Source organism: Eriocheir sinensis, chromosome 64 (assembly GCF_024679095.1).
Source record: "Eriocheir sinensis breed Jianghai 21 chromosome 64, ASM2467909v1, whole genome shotgun sequence".
Classification (NCBI taxonomy): domain Eukaryota; kingdom Metazoa; phylum Arthropoda; class Malacostraca; order Decapoda; family Varunidae; genus Eriocheir; species Eriocheir sinensis.
The window spans coordinates 9,441,981-9,460,497 of NC_066572.1; the positions used below are offsets into that span (position 1 = coordinate 9,441,981).

At 42.2% G+C, this 18,517-nt stretch overlaps 1 protein-coding gene and 1 long non-coding RNA gene across 7 annotated transcripts in view; one reads left to right on the forward strand and one right to left on the reverse strand.

Moving 5' to 3' along the window:
• Positions 1–18,517, forward strand: part of LOC126987398 (uncharacterized) — a 54,448-nt gene that overhangs the window by 33,758 nt on the left and 2,173 nt on the right. For 2 of the 4 annotated variants that reach the window (XR_007740875.1, XR_007740874.1), the window contains one exon: positions 5,742–6,808. This is a non-coding gene — a long non-coding RNA (uncharacterized LOC126987398). The remainder of the gene's footprint in view (positions 1–5,741; positions 6,809–18,517) is intronic. The other 2 variants (XR_007740877.1, XR_007740876.1) reach the window with 2 other exon arrangements.
• Positions 1–18,517, reverse strand: part of LOC126987397 (zinc finger protein 418-like) — a 60,650-nt gene that overhangs the window by 8,552 nt on the left and 33,581 nt on the right. Inside the window, exons 1-2 of one of the 3 annotated variants that reach the window (XM_050844377.1) lie at positions 14,201–14,442; positions 5,152–7,336 (exon numbers count right to left, since the gene is read on the reverse strand). The exons of 1 other annotated variant lie outside the window; for it this stretch is intronic. In XM_050844377.1, the coding sequence (XP_050700334.1) occupies positions 5,678–6,805 (1,128 nt within the window). In that variant the 5' untranslated portion in view covers positions 6,806–7,336; positions 14,201–14,442 and the 3' untranslated portion in view covers positions 5,152–5,677. Of the gene's footprint in view, positions 1–5,134; positions 7,337–14,200; positions 14,443–18,517 lie in introns of those variants that run through there. One more of the 3 variants, XM_050844376.1, reaches the window with a different exon arrangement.

Sequence of the window (18,517 nt, forward strand, 5' to 3'; positions counted from 1 at the left end):
TTTATCCTTGGAGGAATAATACATGGAGTGGCGCTCAGCGGGTCGCTCTCTTGGAGGAAGATTCTTCCTCCTCTTGAGCAGGCATTGCCTAACTTTGTAATAACTACCGATGAAGTCCTTAAAGCTCTCCAGTCCCTTAAAACAAATACAAGCCCCGGACCTGACAACGTATATCCTATACTGCTTAACCCTAGAATGGAAACCGTTTGCCGTTTGGCACAAAAATTAAGGTGTTTTTGAAACTCGCGCTCACTGTGGTTAACCTTGGCCGAATTTTTCAACTCATTCACGGGCATGTATTAGTGCGTCGGGTGCCCTGTTGAGGAGAGGGTATCACAGTCCTCTGCTCCTTCTCACTTCTCTGGTATGAGTGCCCCGTGTGCCATTCGGCACAGCGTTTCCAGTAACGTTATTTTTGTTGTTAAATAAAGTTTTGGAAGTGGCCATTTTGACCCAGGTGTGACGACATGTAGGAATTTTTTGGGGGGGTGAGTAAACATTAGCCTTTGTACTTCACAAAAACACTATATACAGAAGTTTTTTTTATTCGGTGATGCGTGATAACGTCCATGTTACGAGACAGATCGTTCAGTGAGTATGACTTGGCAGCATTTCTTTGATGTGAGGAGGTGCTTTCATCACGTTGCCAGCAGGAGAATCGCCATTTTCCTTTGTCATTCGGTACATGGTTTCCTGGCGCCGTATGTTCAACCGGTCGTATCTCACCATTTGGTCCTAATTCCTCCATTGTGGTCGCAAGTGCTGCTCCGTACGTGCGATGTTCAAACAAAGACTACATATAAAAGAAAGACAGGAAAGCTGAACGAAACTGTGAGCAGCTGGCGTCGGCTCGCTAGATGGCCTTGGTGTAATACCGACACCCAGGACCAAGACCAAGACCCCAAGACATGAAAACATTGAGGGATAGAGTAATTAAATGTATCAATAGAATGAAGAATAAAGAAGCAGTTGGAACAGACAAAATAAAGCCAGAAATGTACAAAGAATTTGCCAAAAGTAAAGTATTACGGAAGGTGTTGGTTGAAGACCTTGGGGCAGTATTAGAGACAGGGAGGATACCAGAGGGATGGAGGGACTCTAGGACAGTCATGTTACCAAAGAAGTGTAGACCAAAGGTTAAAGAACTAAGGCCAATAGCTCTGACGAATGTAAGGTACAAGCTAATGATGGCTGTGATTAGAACTAGCTTGGAAGACCACATTAGGATAAATGGTATAGGTAAGGATACACAGGCAGGATTCACAGAGGGAAGCCGGATAGAAAACAACCTATTTATTCTAAGATATTGTGTAGAAGGAGCATATAAGATGAGGAAACCATTGATAGTAATCTCGATAGATTTTGCAAAGGCCTGTGATAGTGTAAGAAGAGATAAGTTAATAGAAGTTTTAAAGGATAGCAAGGTAAACCCAGATATAATTAACTTCATAGCAGGAGTTTATGTAGAAGATAGAACTAAGATAGAGATAGATAAAGAAGAGGAGGAGATAGAAATAGAAGTGACCAGTGGGATTAGACAGGGATGTACTGCCTCAACTACACTGTTTAAGATGATTACTTTTAAAATAATTCAGGAGCTAGAGGAGCTAGAATGTGGGTACAAAGATGAGGCATTCAGGATTACCTCACTCTTCTTTGCAGATGATGACATGCTTTTGGCAAATAGTGTAGGGGAAGCAGTACAGGTGATAGAGAAGATAGAGACTATAGCTAAAGAATATGGACTGGAAGTAAATAAGCAGAAAAGCAATATTATCATTTTTAATATGGAAAACAAACCAGAAAATATAGGGGGCATTAGTGTTGGGGATAGAATTAAATATTTAGGAATAATAGTCAATGACAAGAGGAACTGTTTTCAAATGCAAAAGGAAGAAATGTTCAGGAAAGCGAGAAGGCTAGCAAATATGACATACAATGGAATTGAAAAGAGCTGTTCAAGAATGTTAATAGGAAAGACTTATTGGAAAAATGTTGCACTGCCATCCATCCTGTACGGGTAAATATAATAAACATCACAAAGACAGACATAAAAAAGTTGCAGAGGATAGAGAATGGGGTGTACAGGAAGATTTTGAGGGCACCAATGTATGCACAGGAAGCAGCACTCAGGGGGGAGATAGGAAGCTCCAGTGTTGAAAACAGGATAAGGGAGGGACAGTGGAAGTACCTTAGGTATGTTCTTGTGGAAGGAAACGATTTGGTGAGAAGGGTGGGAGAGGAGATGATAGAGAAGAGACAAAGTAGGTGGGTGAAAGATTTGTTGAATGAACTGAGAGCAACAGAGGGACTGAGTGTGAGTGTGAGGAATGAGACAAAGGAGAGTATAAAGCAGAGAATGAGAGGTGGATACAAGAGAGTGGAAGAGGCAAATGAATGAGAAAGCAAGCCTTAAGATATATAGAAAATGGAGACAGGAGTTGGGAGGACAAGAGGAGGTATACACCAACAACCAAGCCTCAGAAGTGCTATTCAGATGCAGGACAAACAACATGCAACTAAAAGACAGAAACAGACACCGGCAAGAGGAAACCAAGTGTGACATGTGGGAAGCTGAACACGAAGACCTGCGACACTTCCTGCTCTGGTGCCCGGCCTGTGCAGAGGAGAGAGTAAAGTGCGTGAGGCTGCAACAGCCTTACGAGGAAGAAGAGGACGACACCATTGGAACATTTTTATTTGAAAATGAACACACCGAACAAACGAAAACAACAGTACACAAGTTTTGGACAATAAGAGAAAAAAGAATGAAAGAAAAAGGAAAACAATAGACCCAGACAGTAGACACATCAGGGAGTGCCGTTACAAAGGCAAAACTCCCGACCGACTACTACTACTAATACTACTACAGAGAATGAGTATCAGAATACATGGTCAGAGTATGTAAGGTAGGGATGGGCAAGTACCGTTAATTTGAGTACCGGTACAGAAAACTCAGGTACCGTTAGTACCGGTACCGGTACCGGTACCCGAAGATTTTTTTTTTTTCTTAATGACTTCTGATGAAATTCCCAAATAAATTTCCTGTAAAGAAAACTCTCTCTCTCCTTCAACTTAATATAAACTAGAGTAGAAATGCAACGTTTAGGAGCCTTCTGATTAATGTCAAATCACTTAGGTTTAAGGACAGACCACCTAGTCTGGACCATGGGGTCTGTGTGGTCTGATTTTCTATGTAAATCTATGTAAATCTCTCTCTCTGAATGAAGTGAATATTTTTTTTTTTTTATAAAAAAAATAGCATGTATAGTTATTATGGGTGTACTTGATCATAGTCTAATAACAATAAAAATATTTATTAGCAACCTAAAAAAGAAAAAGAATCGGACATGAAGAATTATCCAGTAACTCCAATAAATAAATAAAATAATAAAATAATGGAAACGGGAGCTGTGATGGAAATGGAAAGCAGGACAAAATGGTGGGAACTAGGGGAGACGGTCAGCGGGGCAGTGACTCAGCGTCTACACACAGGGCCCATCCCACATGGAGGCGGGCGAGCGCCGAGCGTCACTAAGATCCTAACGGTACCGGTACTAGCGGCAATGCGCAGTGCCAGTGCCGAGTGATCATTAAGCTCGGAACGCGGGGCTCAGGTACCGGCGCGGCACCAGGTACCGGTATTCTTCGCGGTAGATGATACGCGTCTTGGGTAGACCAGATACCGGTACCTCAGATCACTTGGGTTCCGGGAAGCTTGATGATCACTCGGCACTGCGCATGCCGCTAGCTACCGGTCCATGTGGTATGGGTGTTATGAGCGACAATTTAGTCTTGTATGGCTGAATCCTGTCCCTTGACCCTTAGTTCATCATCAGAATCTCTAAACAAATATATTTACCTTAAGTAATAGTGTTAAAGTCACGCTACCCATATTATTTGGCAGATGATAATCCTGTGTGCGATAACGGTGCCTTATTAGACTTGGTAAATGAACTACTAATTTTACTCTCTGGTTTAAGTGATCAACAATTAATTCTACTTTGAGGTATAATTAACCAACATTATTAAGGAGTGCCCATGCCAGGCACGACATTAAGAATAGTTTTCTGTTGACCAGCAGACTTACTATAGTCAAACCATTTCCAATAGTCTGTTGAGGCAGTGGCTTCTGCAGGTCCTTTCCTCCCTTCTGCTTTGCCACACAGTTCCAGTTACCTATTTCCTCCGTTTCCTGTCCCGTCTTTCACAAACTGGGCACCTGTAATGCACCACTACTTGATTTACATTTCTCAGCCCTGAGCATCTCTTTGTGGCACCACTTATCACCCCCTGTGCACAGGGCAGAGTTAGTAGCCATTTCTCTTCCACACCAACTACCTTCCTGTATAGATGATTTCTCAGTAATTACTTATTTGTTGTGCTGTATCAGCTGTTACGTGCTACATCAAGCTGTAATACTCAAACTGCAGGTTAATCCAATAAAAAAAAGTGAATGACTAAGTCATGTGTTATTATTCCCAAGCTCCATTGGCAATGGCGAGTACACATTATATAACTGAAGCATATTACACATTCATTGAACACAATTAAATCTAACTACCCTAATCAAATTAAATGTAACCTAACCTCATCTGACCTAATTAAACTAAATATAAGGTAACCTAACATAACCTGGCCTTAATGCCTGCTCCCAAAATGAAATAAATGGAAATAAATATGATATTAATTTGAAAAATATATCTGGGGAACAAAAAGAGGGAAAATGACAAGAATTGAACTATGAAACAAGAATTGTTGGCTTCAAGATGACCTCAACTGACTCAGAATGACAAGATCTACGCAATGTGACAGGTCAGAATTGAGTCTTGAAAATGATTTCTGATGATTAAGAATGACATGATCTACTGAATGACAACAATTGTCTGCTTTGAAAATGACCTCAGCTGAAATAATATTGCATGCATTTAACCTTTTACATCCTCTCCAACATCCTATTCCATTCAGTCACAACTGTTACCATAATCCCCTTTCTCTCTTATATCCATACATCACTCAAGTAGCATGTGCTCAATCATATCGTCACCCCTCTTTCACACCTACATGAATGTCACACCTTGGGACTAACACCTTGCCACCATCTGGAAGAGGATGTCCTCCCCCTCCCCGGCACCACCGCACTGCACTCAACCCTCCCACCACTATCATTCCAACCTCCCACTGATGTGTTAGATCCCTGAACCCCTACCTACTGTTCTTTACAATGTGTTTATAATGTGTACATTTTTAGCTTAGCGGCTGGTAAGACCAAATACACTATATTATTACTATTAACACACACACACTTGACCAATAAGCCCAGGCCACAACAGCCAGCCCAGCACAGTCACCAAAAAGATCAGACCTTTCACAGGACCCACCAACCACATGAAGCCTGGGGTGGAAAGTGAATAACAGATCATGCCGTCACAGTCACCATTTGTTCCAACAGATGAATATTTTCTGTTCTCTGTGCTACACACAGCCCTGTAACACCACCACAACAAACACTTGCACTCACACACACAGCAGAACTGAATCAGCACAGCACCTCAGGAGAAGTGGACCTTCATGTGCCTGACAATCTCACCCTTAGTCATGAAACGTTTCCCACAAACATCGCACTTGAACCCTTTATGACCAGAGTGTCTGAAGAGGTGCATGTCCAATATACTCTTCAGTTTGAACCTTTTCCCACAAACTTCACACTCATGACTTCTTGCATCAGTGTGTGTAACAAGGTGTAATTTGAGGTTACCCTTCTGACTGAAACATTTTCCACAAACTTCACACTCATGCTTTCTTTCACCAGTGTGTGTAAGAGTGTGTAATTTGAGGGTACCCTTCCGACTGAAACATTTCCCACAAACTTCACACTCATGATTTCTTTCACCAGTGTGTGTAAGAGTGTGTAATTTGAGGTTACTCTTCTTAATGAAACATTTCCCACAAACTTCACACTGATGATTTCTTGCATCAGTGTGTGTAAGAGTGTGTAATTTGAGGTTATCCTTCCGACTGAAACATTTCCCACAAACTTCACACTCATGATTTCTTTCACCAGTGTGTGTAAGAGTGTGTAATTTGAGGTCACCCTTCTGACTGAAACATTTACCACAAACTTCACACTCATGCTTTCTTTCACCAGTGTGTGTAAGGGTGTGTTTCTTGAGGATACCCTTCCGACTGAAACATTTTCCACAAACTTCACACCTATAATTTCTTTCACCAGTGTGTGTAAGAGTGTGTAATTTGAGGGTACCCTTGTGACTGAAACATTTTCCACAAACTTCACACCTATAATTTCTTTCACCAGTGTGTGTAAGAGTGTGTAATTTGAGGGTACCCTTCCGACTGAAACATTTTCCACAAACTTCACACTCATGATTTCTTTCACCAGTGTGTGTAAGAGTGTGTAATTTGAGGGTACCCTTCTGACTGAAACATTTCCCACAAACTTCACACTCATGATTTCTTTCACCACTGTGTGTAAGGGTGTGTTTCTTGAGGGTACCCTTCTGACTGAAACATTTCCCACAAACTTCACACTCATGATTTCTTTCACCACTGTGTGTAAGGGTGTGTTTCTTGAGGGTACCCTTCTGACTGAAACATTTCCCACAAACTTCACACTCATGATTTCTTGCACTGATGTGTGTAAGGGTGTGTGTGTTGAGGTGACCCCTCTGACTGAAACATTTCCCACAAACTTCACACTCATGGTTTCTTGCACCAGTGTGTGTAAGGGTGTGATGTTTGGGGTTACTCCTATTACTAAACCTTTTGCCACACTCCCGACTTTCATGAGGTCTTACACCAGAGTGTGTGGGTGTATTTGTTGAGGTCATCCTTCCCTTCATGTCTTTTCTCACACTCTTGGCTTTGGTCAGTAAACTTGCTCTCATTCTCAGATCTTCTCACACTTCTGAAATTCAAACTTCCCCCTTTGTGGATGAAGAGGCCAGCAGTTGTTGTTGTTGTTGGTGGTTGTGTTGGTGGTGTTTTTTATCACTCCTGAACCTCACACCAGTAGCAGTCTGCTCCTGCTGATCCCAGCCACTCCAGCTGCTGTCCCGCCTTGCAGCCTCCACTGCAACACTACTCTGGATGTGAGGAGTTGGCTGGCCTTGAGGAACCTCAGAGATGCTGGAGAAGGCGGCGAGGTTGCTTCAAAGCCACACTCAGTGACCAATTGAGCAGGCAAGGCGAGGGATGCACCAAGGAGTCCTGAAGTCAGCGGCAGCAGGGACGGAACAAGTACTGACCACAGCAACTGTCTCGATGCCTCACTTCAACACTAACACCAGTGGTGGACATTGGGACACAAAGTCATGTGCTAAAAAAAAAAAAGAAAAAAAAAAGAACATAAGAACGTAAGGAGTCTGCAAGAGGCTGGTTGGCCTATACAAGGCAGCTCCTGTACACTCAACCCCACCTTACCTCTCCATCCATGGCTTTATCTTGTATTGGATCCTATGCACTTAGTGTATTTGGGTGTTATGAGAAAACTTCTCAATCTTTGGCTCAAAGGACCCTTAAATGTAAGGATAGGCTCTCACAAAAAAAACTGAATATCTAAAAACCTGGTCAATGTAGCAAAATTCATGCCTGCGGAATTCAACCGTAAACCAAGGTCGCTAGATGAACTTGATAGATTCAAAGCAAATGAGTCAAGAAGTTTTCTTCTATATACAGACCCTGTGGTTTTGAAAGATACCACTGACATCAACATATATAACAATTTCATGTTGCTGTACAGTGCAGTCAGTTTCTTGTCCAGAAAAGATATTCCAAATTCTGTTGAGTATGCAAAAGACTATTTACTCAAGTTCCCTGAGCACTTTATCCAGATATATGGGAAAAGATATGCTGTTTACAATGTTCGTAATTTGTGGCATCTACCTGATGATGTCGCAAAACATGGTACTCTTGATAGTTTTTCGGCATTTGAATTTGAAAACTTTTTGGGAGTCATAAAAAATCTCTTGAGGAAACCCAACTTCCCTTTATCTCAAGTTATCAATAGGATTTCAGAAAGAAATATAAGTATGGATGTGGAAGAACATATCTATCCTGTCCTGAAAAAGATTCACGCACAAGGCCCTTTAGTTGATGAAATGGTATGCCAGCAGTACAAGGAATTATACTTGGAAAAATACTGTTTGAAAGTCACACCTGCTGATCAAGGAGTAATGATTAACAATGAAATTGGATGCATTCAAAATATTATTTCAAATAAATGTGAGCCTAATAATATAAGTATAATATATCAAGTATATCAGGTTAAGGAAATTGTTTTTCATTACCCATTATCATCTGCAAATTTAGGAATTTACAAAGTTAAAGCACTGCAAAAAGATTTGAAGATATCTTCTTACATGGCAATCCAAAGAAAATATTTGCTGATACAATTATCACAAAATTCATTTGCTGCTTTTCCACTTGTTCACAGCCTTCAGCCACAGTGATTCAATCAATCAGCATGACTTCCAAAGAGTTTTGTGTAGTTGTGTTTGTTGAAACACAAGAGGTGGATGTTGCTCCAAGCATTTGGCTTTCAAAAAATGAAAGAAAATGTAGATGGCCTCCATACAGAGACTCCCTGAAAACTCAAAAGGCTATCAAGGACCAAGTCATGCCTGGGGAAAGTTGGCCTACCTATCCAGTGTGAGTACTTGGCTTTTAGGGTGAGTATTTTTCTTCCTGTTGAGGTATTATTTGGCCTCATGTAGGCTCATACTGTCCCCTGATTTCCTATGGTACACATTCAATCACAGACAAGTTGGGGATTGCAGTTAGTTAATCTTTGAAGTTGCACCTTTGATAGGATGTTAATTCAAAGGTGTTGAAATTATTATTCAGGATTTATCATTACAGATTGAAGCGTAAAACACTTTATGAAGACACAGACTGCTCTGACTCATCTGGAGATACATCAACTATGCAGCCAAGCCAAGCACAATTCCAGAACCCCTCGTGTTTCTGGTTTCCCATCTCTTCAAAGAAGTAATGCTTTTGCATCCCTAAGGTTGACAGAGACACGCATTCTGACCGTAAGTGATGCTGCTAACTTTGCATAAACATTTTGGGTGTAACTGTAATATCTTACATTTATCTTTTAACTTTTTGCAATATTGATAAAAGCTTAATTTGTATACATTGTTTATCATGTTTCATATAAGTAATTTAGATATTCAATTAGTATACCTCATGAAAAAAATTCTCGTGAAATAGTAGTGAAACTGGAATTTTTCAAGCTTCATACATGACATCATTGTTTAAAAGACTTACTGAACCTATACACTCTAATCAGAGTACCTGTAGACCAGAATGATTGCATGCAAATCTATTCCAGGAACTGATGGACATAGTTGAATTTATCACACTGGTCACAAATCAAATCTACACACGGCCATTCCAGCACTACAGTAATGTTAACATTACAGTCTGGCATGTACACAAGTATATCCTAAGGCACCTGATAGACATAGGTCACACTGGTTACAGATTACACTTATATCTATAGCCATTCTAACGCTACAGTAACCTTAACATGCACTTTACACAAGATACATGGGCTTACCAATGTGGACTAAGCCACCATGGTAAGGTATGGTCTGGAGTTAAAGGCTGACTAACAACAAAATCACTGTGTGATATTTCATTACATACTATTCTACATACTATTCTGCTTGTTCTAGTGACTTAGAAATCTGAATCTGAAATTTCTATGGCAACTTTTTCTTTGAGAATTGAAGACTATTCTACTTGCTTTAGCAAGATGTGAGACACGCACGGAAGATCAAACTAAACTGCTTCAACAACTAATGGCAACGCAGAAGGATATGCTACACCAGCTGTTGACAATGCAGTCGGTATCATCATCATCACAGGAATATGACTTTACTGCTGTTGATGATGTACTACCAATTGAAACACTTCAGGGATTTGATGCTCTTGAAGGAAGACTGACATCTGATCAAGAATTTAAAGAGCTTATGGTAAGTAAAATTAATAATTTTATTAACACTTTATTTGAATGATGTTACGTGTAGCGATCCATGCTATTTTTATGATATTTACTTGTGTCTGTCTGTGTGTATGTATGTCCTACAACTATATCATTGTGTGTCCAGTATCGTGTTTCCGTCTATTTATGTCTCAACTTGTGTCTTGTTGTGCCCCTTTAGCCCTACGGCATCATGTCAACAACACGGGTCCTGCAGCTGCTCCGTCCATCCCAGTCTCCCTCCCCTCACCCGTTCATAGAAAAAATGTTTGTTTGTTTTGCTTTTTTCCTTAACTCCTCCCATACCCTTCTCCTGAGCCACTCACAGAAAACTATCCATGTTTGGGTGTGACCTACAATGACCTCCATACACTGCCCATACCCTGTCATCGTGTCCACTCACTTCTCCGCCCACTATTTGTGACCAATCCCTGCCCTAAATTATGTGTAAAATAAGGTTTTGTTCCACCCCTTTGTGTTTCTTTCCCTCCCTCTTTTGAATTGTATAAAAAGTCCTTCTCTTGCCTTCACTTCACTTAAGCATTCCCGGTGCCTTTGTCCTCCCTTCCCTACCGCTCCTCTCTAGTCTTGTGTAAGTACAACATAATGTGAATTTCCCAGTAACTTAGTGTGTGTGTGTGTCTGCGGGTTAGGTGTTATGTTGTAGGATTTATTTGTGTCTTCATATTTGTGATTTTATTTATTTACCGTACTTTACTGTTGTGCTTATTTTATCTTAAAGTAGTAACTGGACTTATCTTTTGGAACTTGTAAATATTTCACTTTCATTTTTGTTGTATTAATATAATTTCTTTTGTTATTAAATTAAGAAACCATTTCAAGTTTTCCTTTTTTGCCTTTCTTGTCCCTTGTTTTAAGTTTACTTAAGTGATCCCTTTTATTTATTTTTGATTGTGTTTATGCATCTAGAGGCCCTTGGTAATGATTACCAAAGGTTGTGTAACAATGAATGATAACAAAATAAACTGGAATAATGTTTTACATATTTTAGCCTAACTGTGTGTGAAAGACGCAGTCAGGTTCTTTAGTTTGAGTTTGCAAAACTAGTTGATCACACTCTAGTCGTAGTTAAATCAAGCGAACTGTATGTTGGGAAAATACTTCAAATGCATGATAAAAAATAACAAAGAACATATTATTATCTAAGTTATATGTTTTAGGTACAACGGCTGAAGGTTTTGGGAGGAACTACATTGAGAGTTGCAGTAAAGTCAATTTTGGATACTGTCATGTCAAATCGACTGCAACAGAAATTCAATTGGGAGGGCAAGAAGTGTTGGAAAACAAAGGAGAATTTCACGAAGATAGGATTCAAGTCAACAAAGCTTTGTCAACTGGTGTGTGGTGAGTACAATTTCAAGTATATATGAATCATGTAATTAGAACAGTCCAACTTAAGAAATGCTAAATAATACTTGATGTTGGTATTAGAAGACTGCTATGTTGGTTATCATAAACATTGAATATATTGTTTTCTTCCATAAACAATTCAAAGAAACTATCCTCCAGGTGAATAAAGAAAAATTGGAAGCTCTTCTGCTGTGGCCACCTCTTTGTTAGACGTTCCTGAATGGAGTGAGGCATCAGAGAGATAGTTTGATAAATCTTATACTTTCTTTCAAGCAGAGGAAAAATATTTATTGTACTTGAGTTCGAGAGTAAGTCATGAGTAGAAATTATTCATAATGTTCCTGCATGCTTCCTCAGTCCTACATGGTGGAACACCGTTCCTTGCCGTATGGCAGCTGTGCCCACTGGCCAGTGGTTAGGCACCTGGGGTTATTGGCTTCCCACCCACCCGTAGCTACGCCACTGTAACCGTCCATATTTAAGTAACACCTGACTGGGATGACAGGGTGACTAATGAGGAGGTGATGAGAAGGTCTAGAGTAGGGGAACAGCAGCCTTTCAGTGGCCATTAGATTTTACAGAATTAATAATGTATAGTTAATATATTTACATCACATTATTTTTTGACAGGAGTGCTGCTCATGAAGCCACAATTTTCTACAGATGAGAAGGAGATTGGTCAAACAATTATGAAATATCTCCGTTGTTCCAGCGATCGTTGTGGAGGTAGAGCACAAAGGTTGAAATCCCAGTCAAATGATTCAGCACATTCATCACAAGATGGTGTTTTGTCAGACATAGATAGCTAGATCTTAATTAGGTGATTGATCACAATAGCCATGTCAGAGTATGGTTTAAGTATTTGTATACGGTTCTTTTTTACTGGGAAAGTAATGGAAGGAATTTCATCTCATGCATTACAAAAGATTCTCCAAGGAAAAGATTACTGGATTTGTTATTTTCAGTTTCTGTTTGAATCCCCTTAACTTCTGGCAATGTTTCATGCAGTTAATACTGTATTCATCATCATCATCATCATTATTATTATTATTATTATTATTATCATTATTATTGTTCATTAGTTGTTGTTTTTTTTCAGTTCAGTTTTTACTTCCCTAATATTGGAGTTGAAGAGTTAGTTAATTTTTTTTTTAATATTCTGTTACCTGTTTTATTTATTTTTCACAGATAATGGTGATTTTTGTTGGCAAAATGAAGAAATAGTTGAGGAAAGGTATCATAAATAATGCTATCCTGCATGAGTTGAAGGAGATTTTTTTTTCAGGAGTACAGTGCGTCAAGGGACCATATTGGCTATCCAGCGGCGACTCGAAGACAAGTAGTTTGGACTTAGCTCGGTTCCTCTTTTCTATTTCGGGAAAAAATAATACTGGCTGTCGTTTGGAGCCAAATGTCCAAACGTGGTACCTGCTGATAGAAAAAAAATGTATTTACCCTTTGCTGGTAAGGTTTTAAGGTTTGCATCTGTGTGTGGTGTGTGTGTGACCACTGAGGGCGAATGTGCCGCGGGCCGCAGTCTCCTGAGCGGCCCAAACAGACAAAATATTAGCTTGGAGGTTTTGTATTTTTTTGCCCAGGGCTTTATTTTGCTCTCCAGCAGCTTAAGAATGATTTAACTTGCTGTTAAATAATTGTTAGCTTAAGAACCTATAGCTATTTTGACTTCTGGTCTGTAAATCACTTATCTTAAGACCAGAAATCAAAATAGCTACTAACAATTATTTAACAGCAAGTTAAATCATTCTTAAGCTGCTGGAGAGCAAAATAAAGCCCTGGGCAAAAAAATACAAAACCTCCAAGCTAGTATTTTGTCTGTTTGGGCCCAGAGACTGCCCGCTAACTAATTAGCTAACGAGGGGGCTTCAGCCCCCTCGACCCCCCTGCTAACCAAGGGGGGGCTGCGCCCCACCCTGGTCCACCCCCTCTTAAAGGTGCGTGTTCTAAAAAAAAAATAACCATGCGTGGTGGACCTGGTCTCACATGCGTGGGCTAATGGCTAACAAAGCGTACCATCGCTAACCAAGCGTATTATCGGAAATAGTATTAGGTAAAGGTGCGTGTTCACACCAAAAAAATAATAATAACAACGCATGGTGGACCTGGTCTCACATAGCGTATCATTGCTAACCGGATCGTTGGCAACGCTGCTCATATTGCAATGGCGTCGCCATGTAAACACATCGTCCGTATGTATAATATGCCCTTAAGTACAATATGGAGGCGTAATATCGTATTTTCAAGGTGCGGAGTGATTTTCAATTACAGCCCGTCCACACCCTGGCCCTCCCCTCCTTCCTGTCCCAAGTACAGCCCGTCCACACCCTAGCCCTCCCCTCCTTCCTGTCCCAAGTGTAGCCCGTCCACACCCTGGCCCTCCCCTCCTTCCTGTCCCAAGTACAGCCCGTCCACACCCTGGCCCTCCCCTCCTTCCTGTCCCAAGTACAGCCCGTCCACACCCTGGCCCTCCCCTCCTTCCTGTCCCAAGTGTAGCCCGTCCACACCCTGGCCCTCCCCTCCTTCCTGTCCCAAGTGTAGCCCGTCCACACCCTGGCCCTTCCCTCCTTCCTGTCCCAAGTGTAGCCCGTCCACACCCTGGCCCTCCCCTCCTTCCTGTCCCAAGTGTAGCCCGTCCACACCCTGGCCCTCCCCTCCTTCCTGTCCCAAGTGTAGCCCGTCCACACCCTGGCCCTCCCCTCCTTCCTGTCCCAAGTGTAGCCCGTCCACACCCTGGCCCTCCCCTCCTTCCTGTCCCAAGTGTAGCCCGTCCACACCCTGGCCCTCCACCACCCGCACACTCACCCTGGGGGCCTGCACGCCGAGGGGCTCCTCCTCCTCCACGAGAAACACTGCCAGGGCACTTCAGGGCACGCGGCGGACCTCGACCTTGATCTTGATGTCACAGGGGACTTGTTTGCTTCCTCCTCCTCTTCTTCTTCTCCTTCCTTTATAGCTTCTTGGCTCCTTCTTGATTGTTTCACTTTTCTGTCTCCCTATATTCAGACTTTCCGATTTTATCCTTTCCGATTGACCTATTTTCCCATTTCTTTATTTTATTTCCCTGTTTTCTAGCCAGTGGGAGGAGAGTTTCTCACCTGCCCAGCATTAATGGCACTCCTTTAGCTAGAGTTCCTACATACAAGTACTTAGGCGCCCCTGTCAGCTTCCAGAAATCTGTGCAGAGCGTCACTCATGTTCAGAACATCTGCCTTCCTAGGTTAGCTCCTCTTAAGGTTTTGGCTAACAGGGGCCTTGGAGTCGGCATCCCTGTCCTCAGGATGTTTTACCTTTCTGTCGTCAGGTCCCTCATTGATTATGCTGCCCCTGTTTTGGTACAGTTTAGTGCGGCACAACTTCACCCCTTGGAACTTATTCAAAATGAGGCCATGCGCCTCATTCTGGGGTGCCCCAGAACTGCAAAACTTGAGGTCATGAGGGCAGAACTGAATCTGCCTCGTGTTTGGACAGAATCTGGGAAATTACTTGTCGCACCGTCAGCCGCCTGCTTCGTGCTGGTGCAGTGCCCCTTCACCAGGCACTGGTAACTCTGCACCGTGACTCCAGGGCTCCTGTTACCTCCTACCTTAGGAAAATTTATCTCATGTTAGCAGAGACGGGTGTGTTAGAAGCGTGCTTAGGCCTAGTTTACTCCCCGGCCCAACCTGCCTGGCCTCCCTATCGTGTCAGTGTAGACGTTGAACAACTACCTTTCCCTAAACGTGATTGGCTTCCCCATGTCCTCCAGGATCACTTCATGGTCAAACTGTCCAAGTACCCCCGTGTTCGGGCTGTCCATGTGTACTGTGATGGCTGCGTAGATGGCAGCAGGTCGGGCTGTGGCGTGTTTATCCGGGATTACGCGTCCCCCACCCAGTACACTGACATTGAGGTTACCAGGCGGCTGCCGGGGTACCTGTCCTCGACCCGGGCTGAGCTGTATGCCATCCTTGAGGCTCTCCACACTGTAGCAGCTTTGCACGAAAATGTCTACTTGTTTGTCGATAGCCAGGCTGCATTGCATGAACTTGTGTCCTCCTCCCCTGCCGACTGTGATCTTGTAGCTAAGTGCCTGACTGCCGTCCGTGCCCTTGAGGCCGCAGGTGCCACGGTCCACTTCACCTGGGTACCCTCTCATGTGGGCATCCAGCTCAATGAGAAGGCAGACTGCCTTGCTCGCCGAGCCCTTCAGGATGACACAGTGGGCCCTGGCACTGACTATACGCTTAGCTATGTTAAGAATAGACTTAGGCATTATTCACGTGATAGCATTGCTACCCAACTCAGACACTGCTGTGACAATGGCAGCGCCAGCAGCCTCCACTATGTTAGTGTCTCCCAGCGCTGTGTTTACCCCTATGGGCGACACAGTGCCCCTCAGGATGTGGTAGCCATGCGCCTTAGGCTAGGCTATAGGTACTACTGGGAGGTTAGTAACTCCCCTGGTGTCTGCTGCACGCTCTGTGCCAGGCCGAGGGGCCACACATTGCATCACTATGTCATGGAATGCCCTCTCATTGCTAAGTTTAAGCCACGGGACTGCCTTGACCTGCCCCAGACAATTTGTTGGCTCCTGAACCATGATGTCCTCCCTGCTATCCTCAAAGAACACCCTCAGTTTGCACCAAGGTGGTGATGCCGTGTGTGGCAGCCTGAACTACTGCCGTGCTATACAAGGCTGTGATCTCTGCAGTATTTTACTTTAAGGACTAGTATTTACTCTATCTCTGTATTCATTCCCATCTAGTGCTTGGGCAATGTTCTCCGTCCCCACATTTTATTGTCTTATTGTCCAGGGGGAGGTACCGCCCCCTCCGGGCCCTCCCTTGTTGTGCTTTCCTTCCTACCATTGTATCTTTTTAGTTTCATGGTACTCCCTACACATGTATAAATAGTTGTATAATCACACTCTGTCCTGCCTGGGGGTTGGGATGGCATGTTCCTCCCTTCTCCCTTGTTGTTTACCTGCAACAATAAACTATCAATCAATCAATCAATCAGGTTTTCCTATTTTCCGATTTGCCTATTTTCCCTATTTTTTCTTCTTTTCTTTCTAATTGGAGACTTTTTATGTCCTAAGTTGTTGTCTTTTTATGCATTTTATTTATGGTCTTTTATTTCTTGTATTTTCTTTTCCTTACGCTTAGTTTTATCCTTGGAGGAATAATACATGGAGTGGCCCTCAGCGGGTCGCTCTCTTGGAGGAAGATTCTTCCTCCTCTTGAGCAGGCATTGCCTAACTTTGTAATAACTACCGATGAAGCCCTTAAAGCTCTCCAGTCCCTTAAAACAAATACAAGCCCCGGACCTGACAATGTATATCCTATACTGCTTAACCCTAGAATGGAAACCGTTTGCCGTTTGGCACAAAAATTAAGGTGTTTTTGAAACTCGCGCTCACTGTGGTTAACCTTGGCCGAATTTTTCAACTCATTCACGGGCATGTATTAGTGCGTCGGGTGCCCTGTTGAGGAGAGGGTATCACAGTCCTCTGCTCCTTCTCACTTCTCTGGTATGAGTGTCCCGTGTGCCATTCGGCACAGCGTTTCCAGTAACGTTATTTTTGTTGTTAAATAAAGTTTTGGAAGTGGCCATTTTGACCCAGGTGTGACGACATGTAGGAATTTTTTTGGGGGGTGAGTATACATTAGCCTTTGTACTTCACAAAGACACTATATACAGAAGTTTTTTTTATTCGGTGATGCGTGATAACGTCCATGTTACGAGACAGATCGTTCAGTGAGTATGACTTGGCAGCATTTCTTTGGTGTGAGGACGTGCTTTCATCACGTTGCCAGCAGGAGAATCGCCATTTTCCTTTGTCATTCGGTACATGGTTTCCTGGCGCCGTATGTTCAACCGGTCGTATCTCACCATTTGGTCCTAATTCCTCCATTGTGGTCGCAAGTGCTGCTCCGTACGTGCGATGTTCAAACAACGACTACATATAAAAGAAAGACAGGAAAGCTGAACGAAACTGTGAGCAGCTGGCGTCGGCTCGCTAGATGGCCTTGGTGTAATACCGACACCCAGGACCAAGACCAAGACCCCAAGACATGAAAACATTGAGGGATAGAGTAATTAAATGTATCAATAGAATAAAGAATAAAGAAGCAGTTGGAACAGACAAAATAAAGCCAGAAATGTACAAAGAATTTGCCAAAAGTAAAGTATTACGGAAGGTGTTGGTTGAAGACCTTGGGGCAGTATTAGAGACAGGGAGGATACCAGAGGGATGGAGGGACTCTAGGACAGTCATGTTACCAAAGAAGTGTAGACCAAAGGTTAAAGAACTAAGGCCAATAGCTCTGACGAATGTAAGGTACAAGCTAATGATGGCTGTGATTAGAACTAGCTTGGAAGACCACATTAGGATAAATGGTATAGGTAAGGATACACAGGCAGGATTCACAGAGGGAAGCCGGATAGAAAACAACCTATTTATTCTTAGATATTGTGTAGAAGGAGCATATAAGATGAGGAAACCATTGATAGTAATCTCGATAGATTTTGCAAAGGCCTGTGACAGTGTAAGAAGAGATAAGTTAATAGAAGTTTTAAAGGATAGCAAGGTAAACCCAGATATAATTAACTTCATAGCAGGAGTTTATGTAGAAGATAGAACTAAGATAGAGATAGATAAAGAAGAGGAGGAGATAGAAATAGAAGTGACCAGTGGGATTAGACAGGGATGTACTGCCTCAACTACACTGTTTAAGATGATTACTTTTAAAATAATTCAGGAGCTAGAGGAGCTAGAATGTGGGTACAAAGATGATGCATTCATGATTACCTCACTCTTCTTTGCAGATGATGACATGCTTTTGGCAAATAGTGTAGGGGAAGCAGTACAGGTGATAGAGAAGATAGAGACTATGGCTAAAGAATATGGACTGGAAGTAAATAAGCAGAAAAGCAATATTATCATTTTTAATATGGAAAACAAACCAGAAAATATAGGGGTCATTAGTGTTGGGGATAGAATTAAATATTTAGGAATAATAGTCAATGACAAGAGGAACTGTTTTCAAATGCAAAAGGAAGAAATGTTCAGGAAAGCGAGAAGGCTAGCAAATATGACATACAATGGAATTGAAAAGAGCTGTTCAAGAATGTTAATAG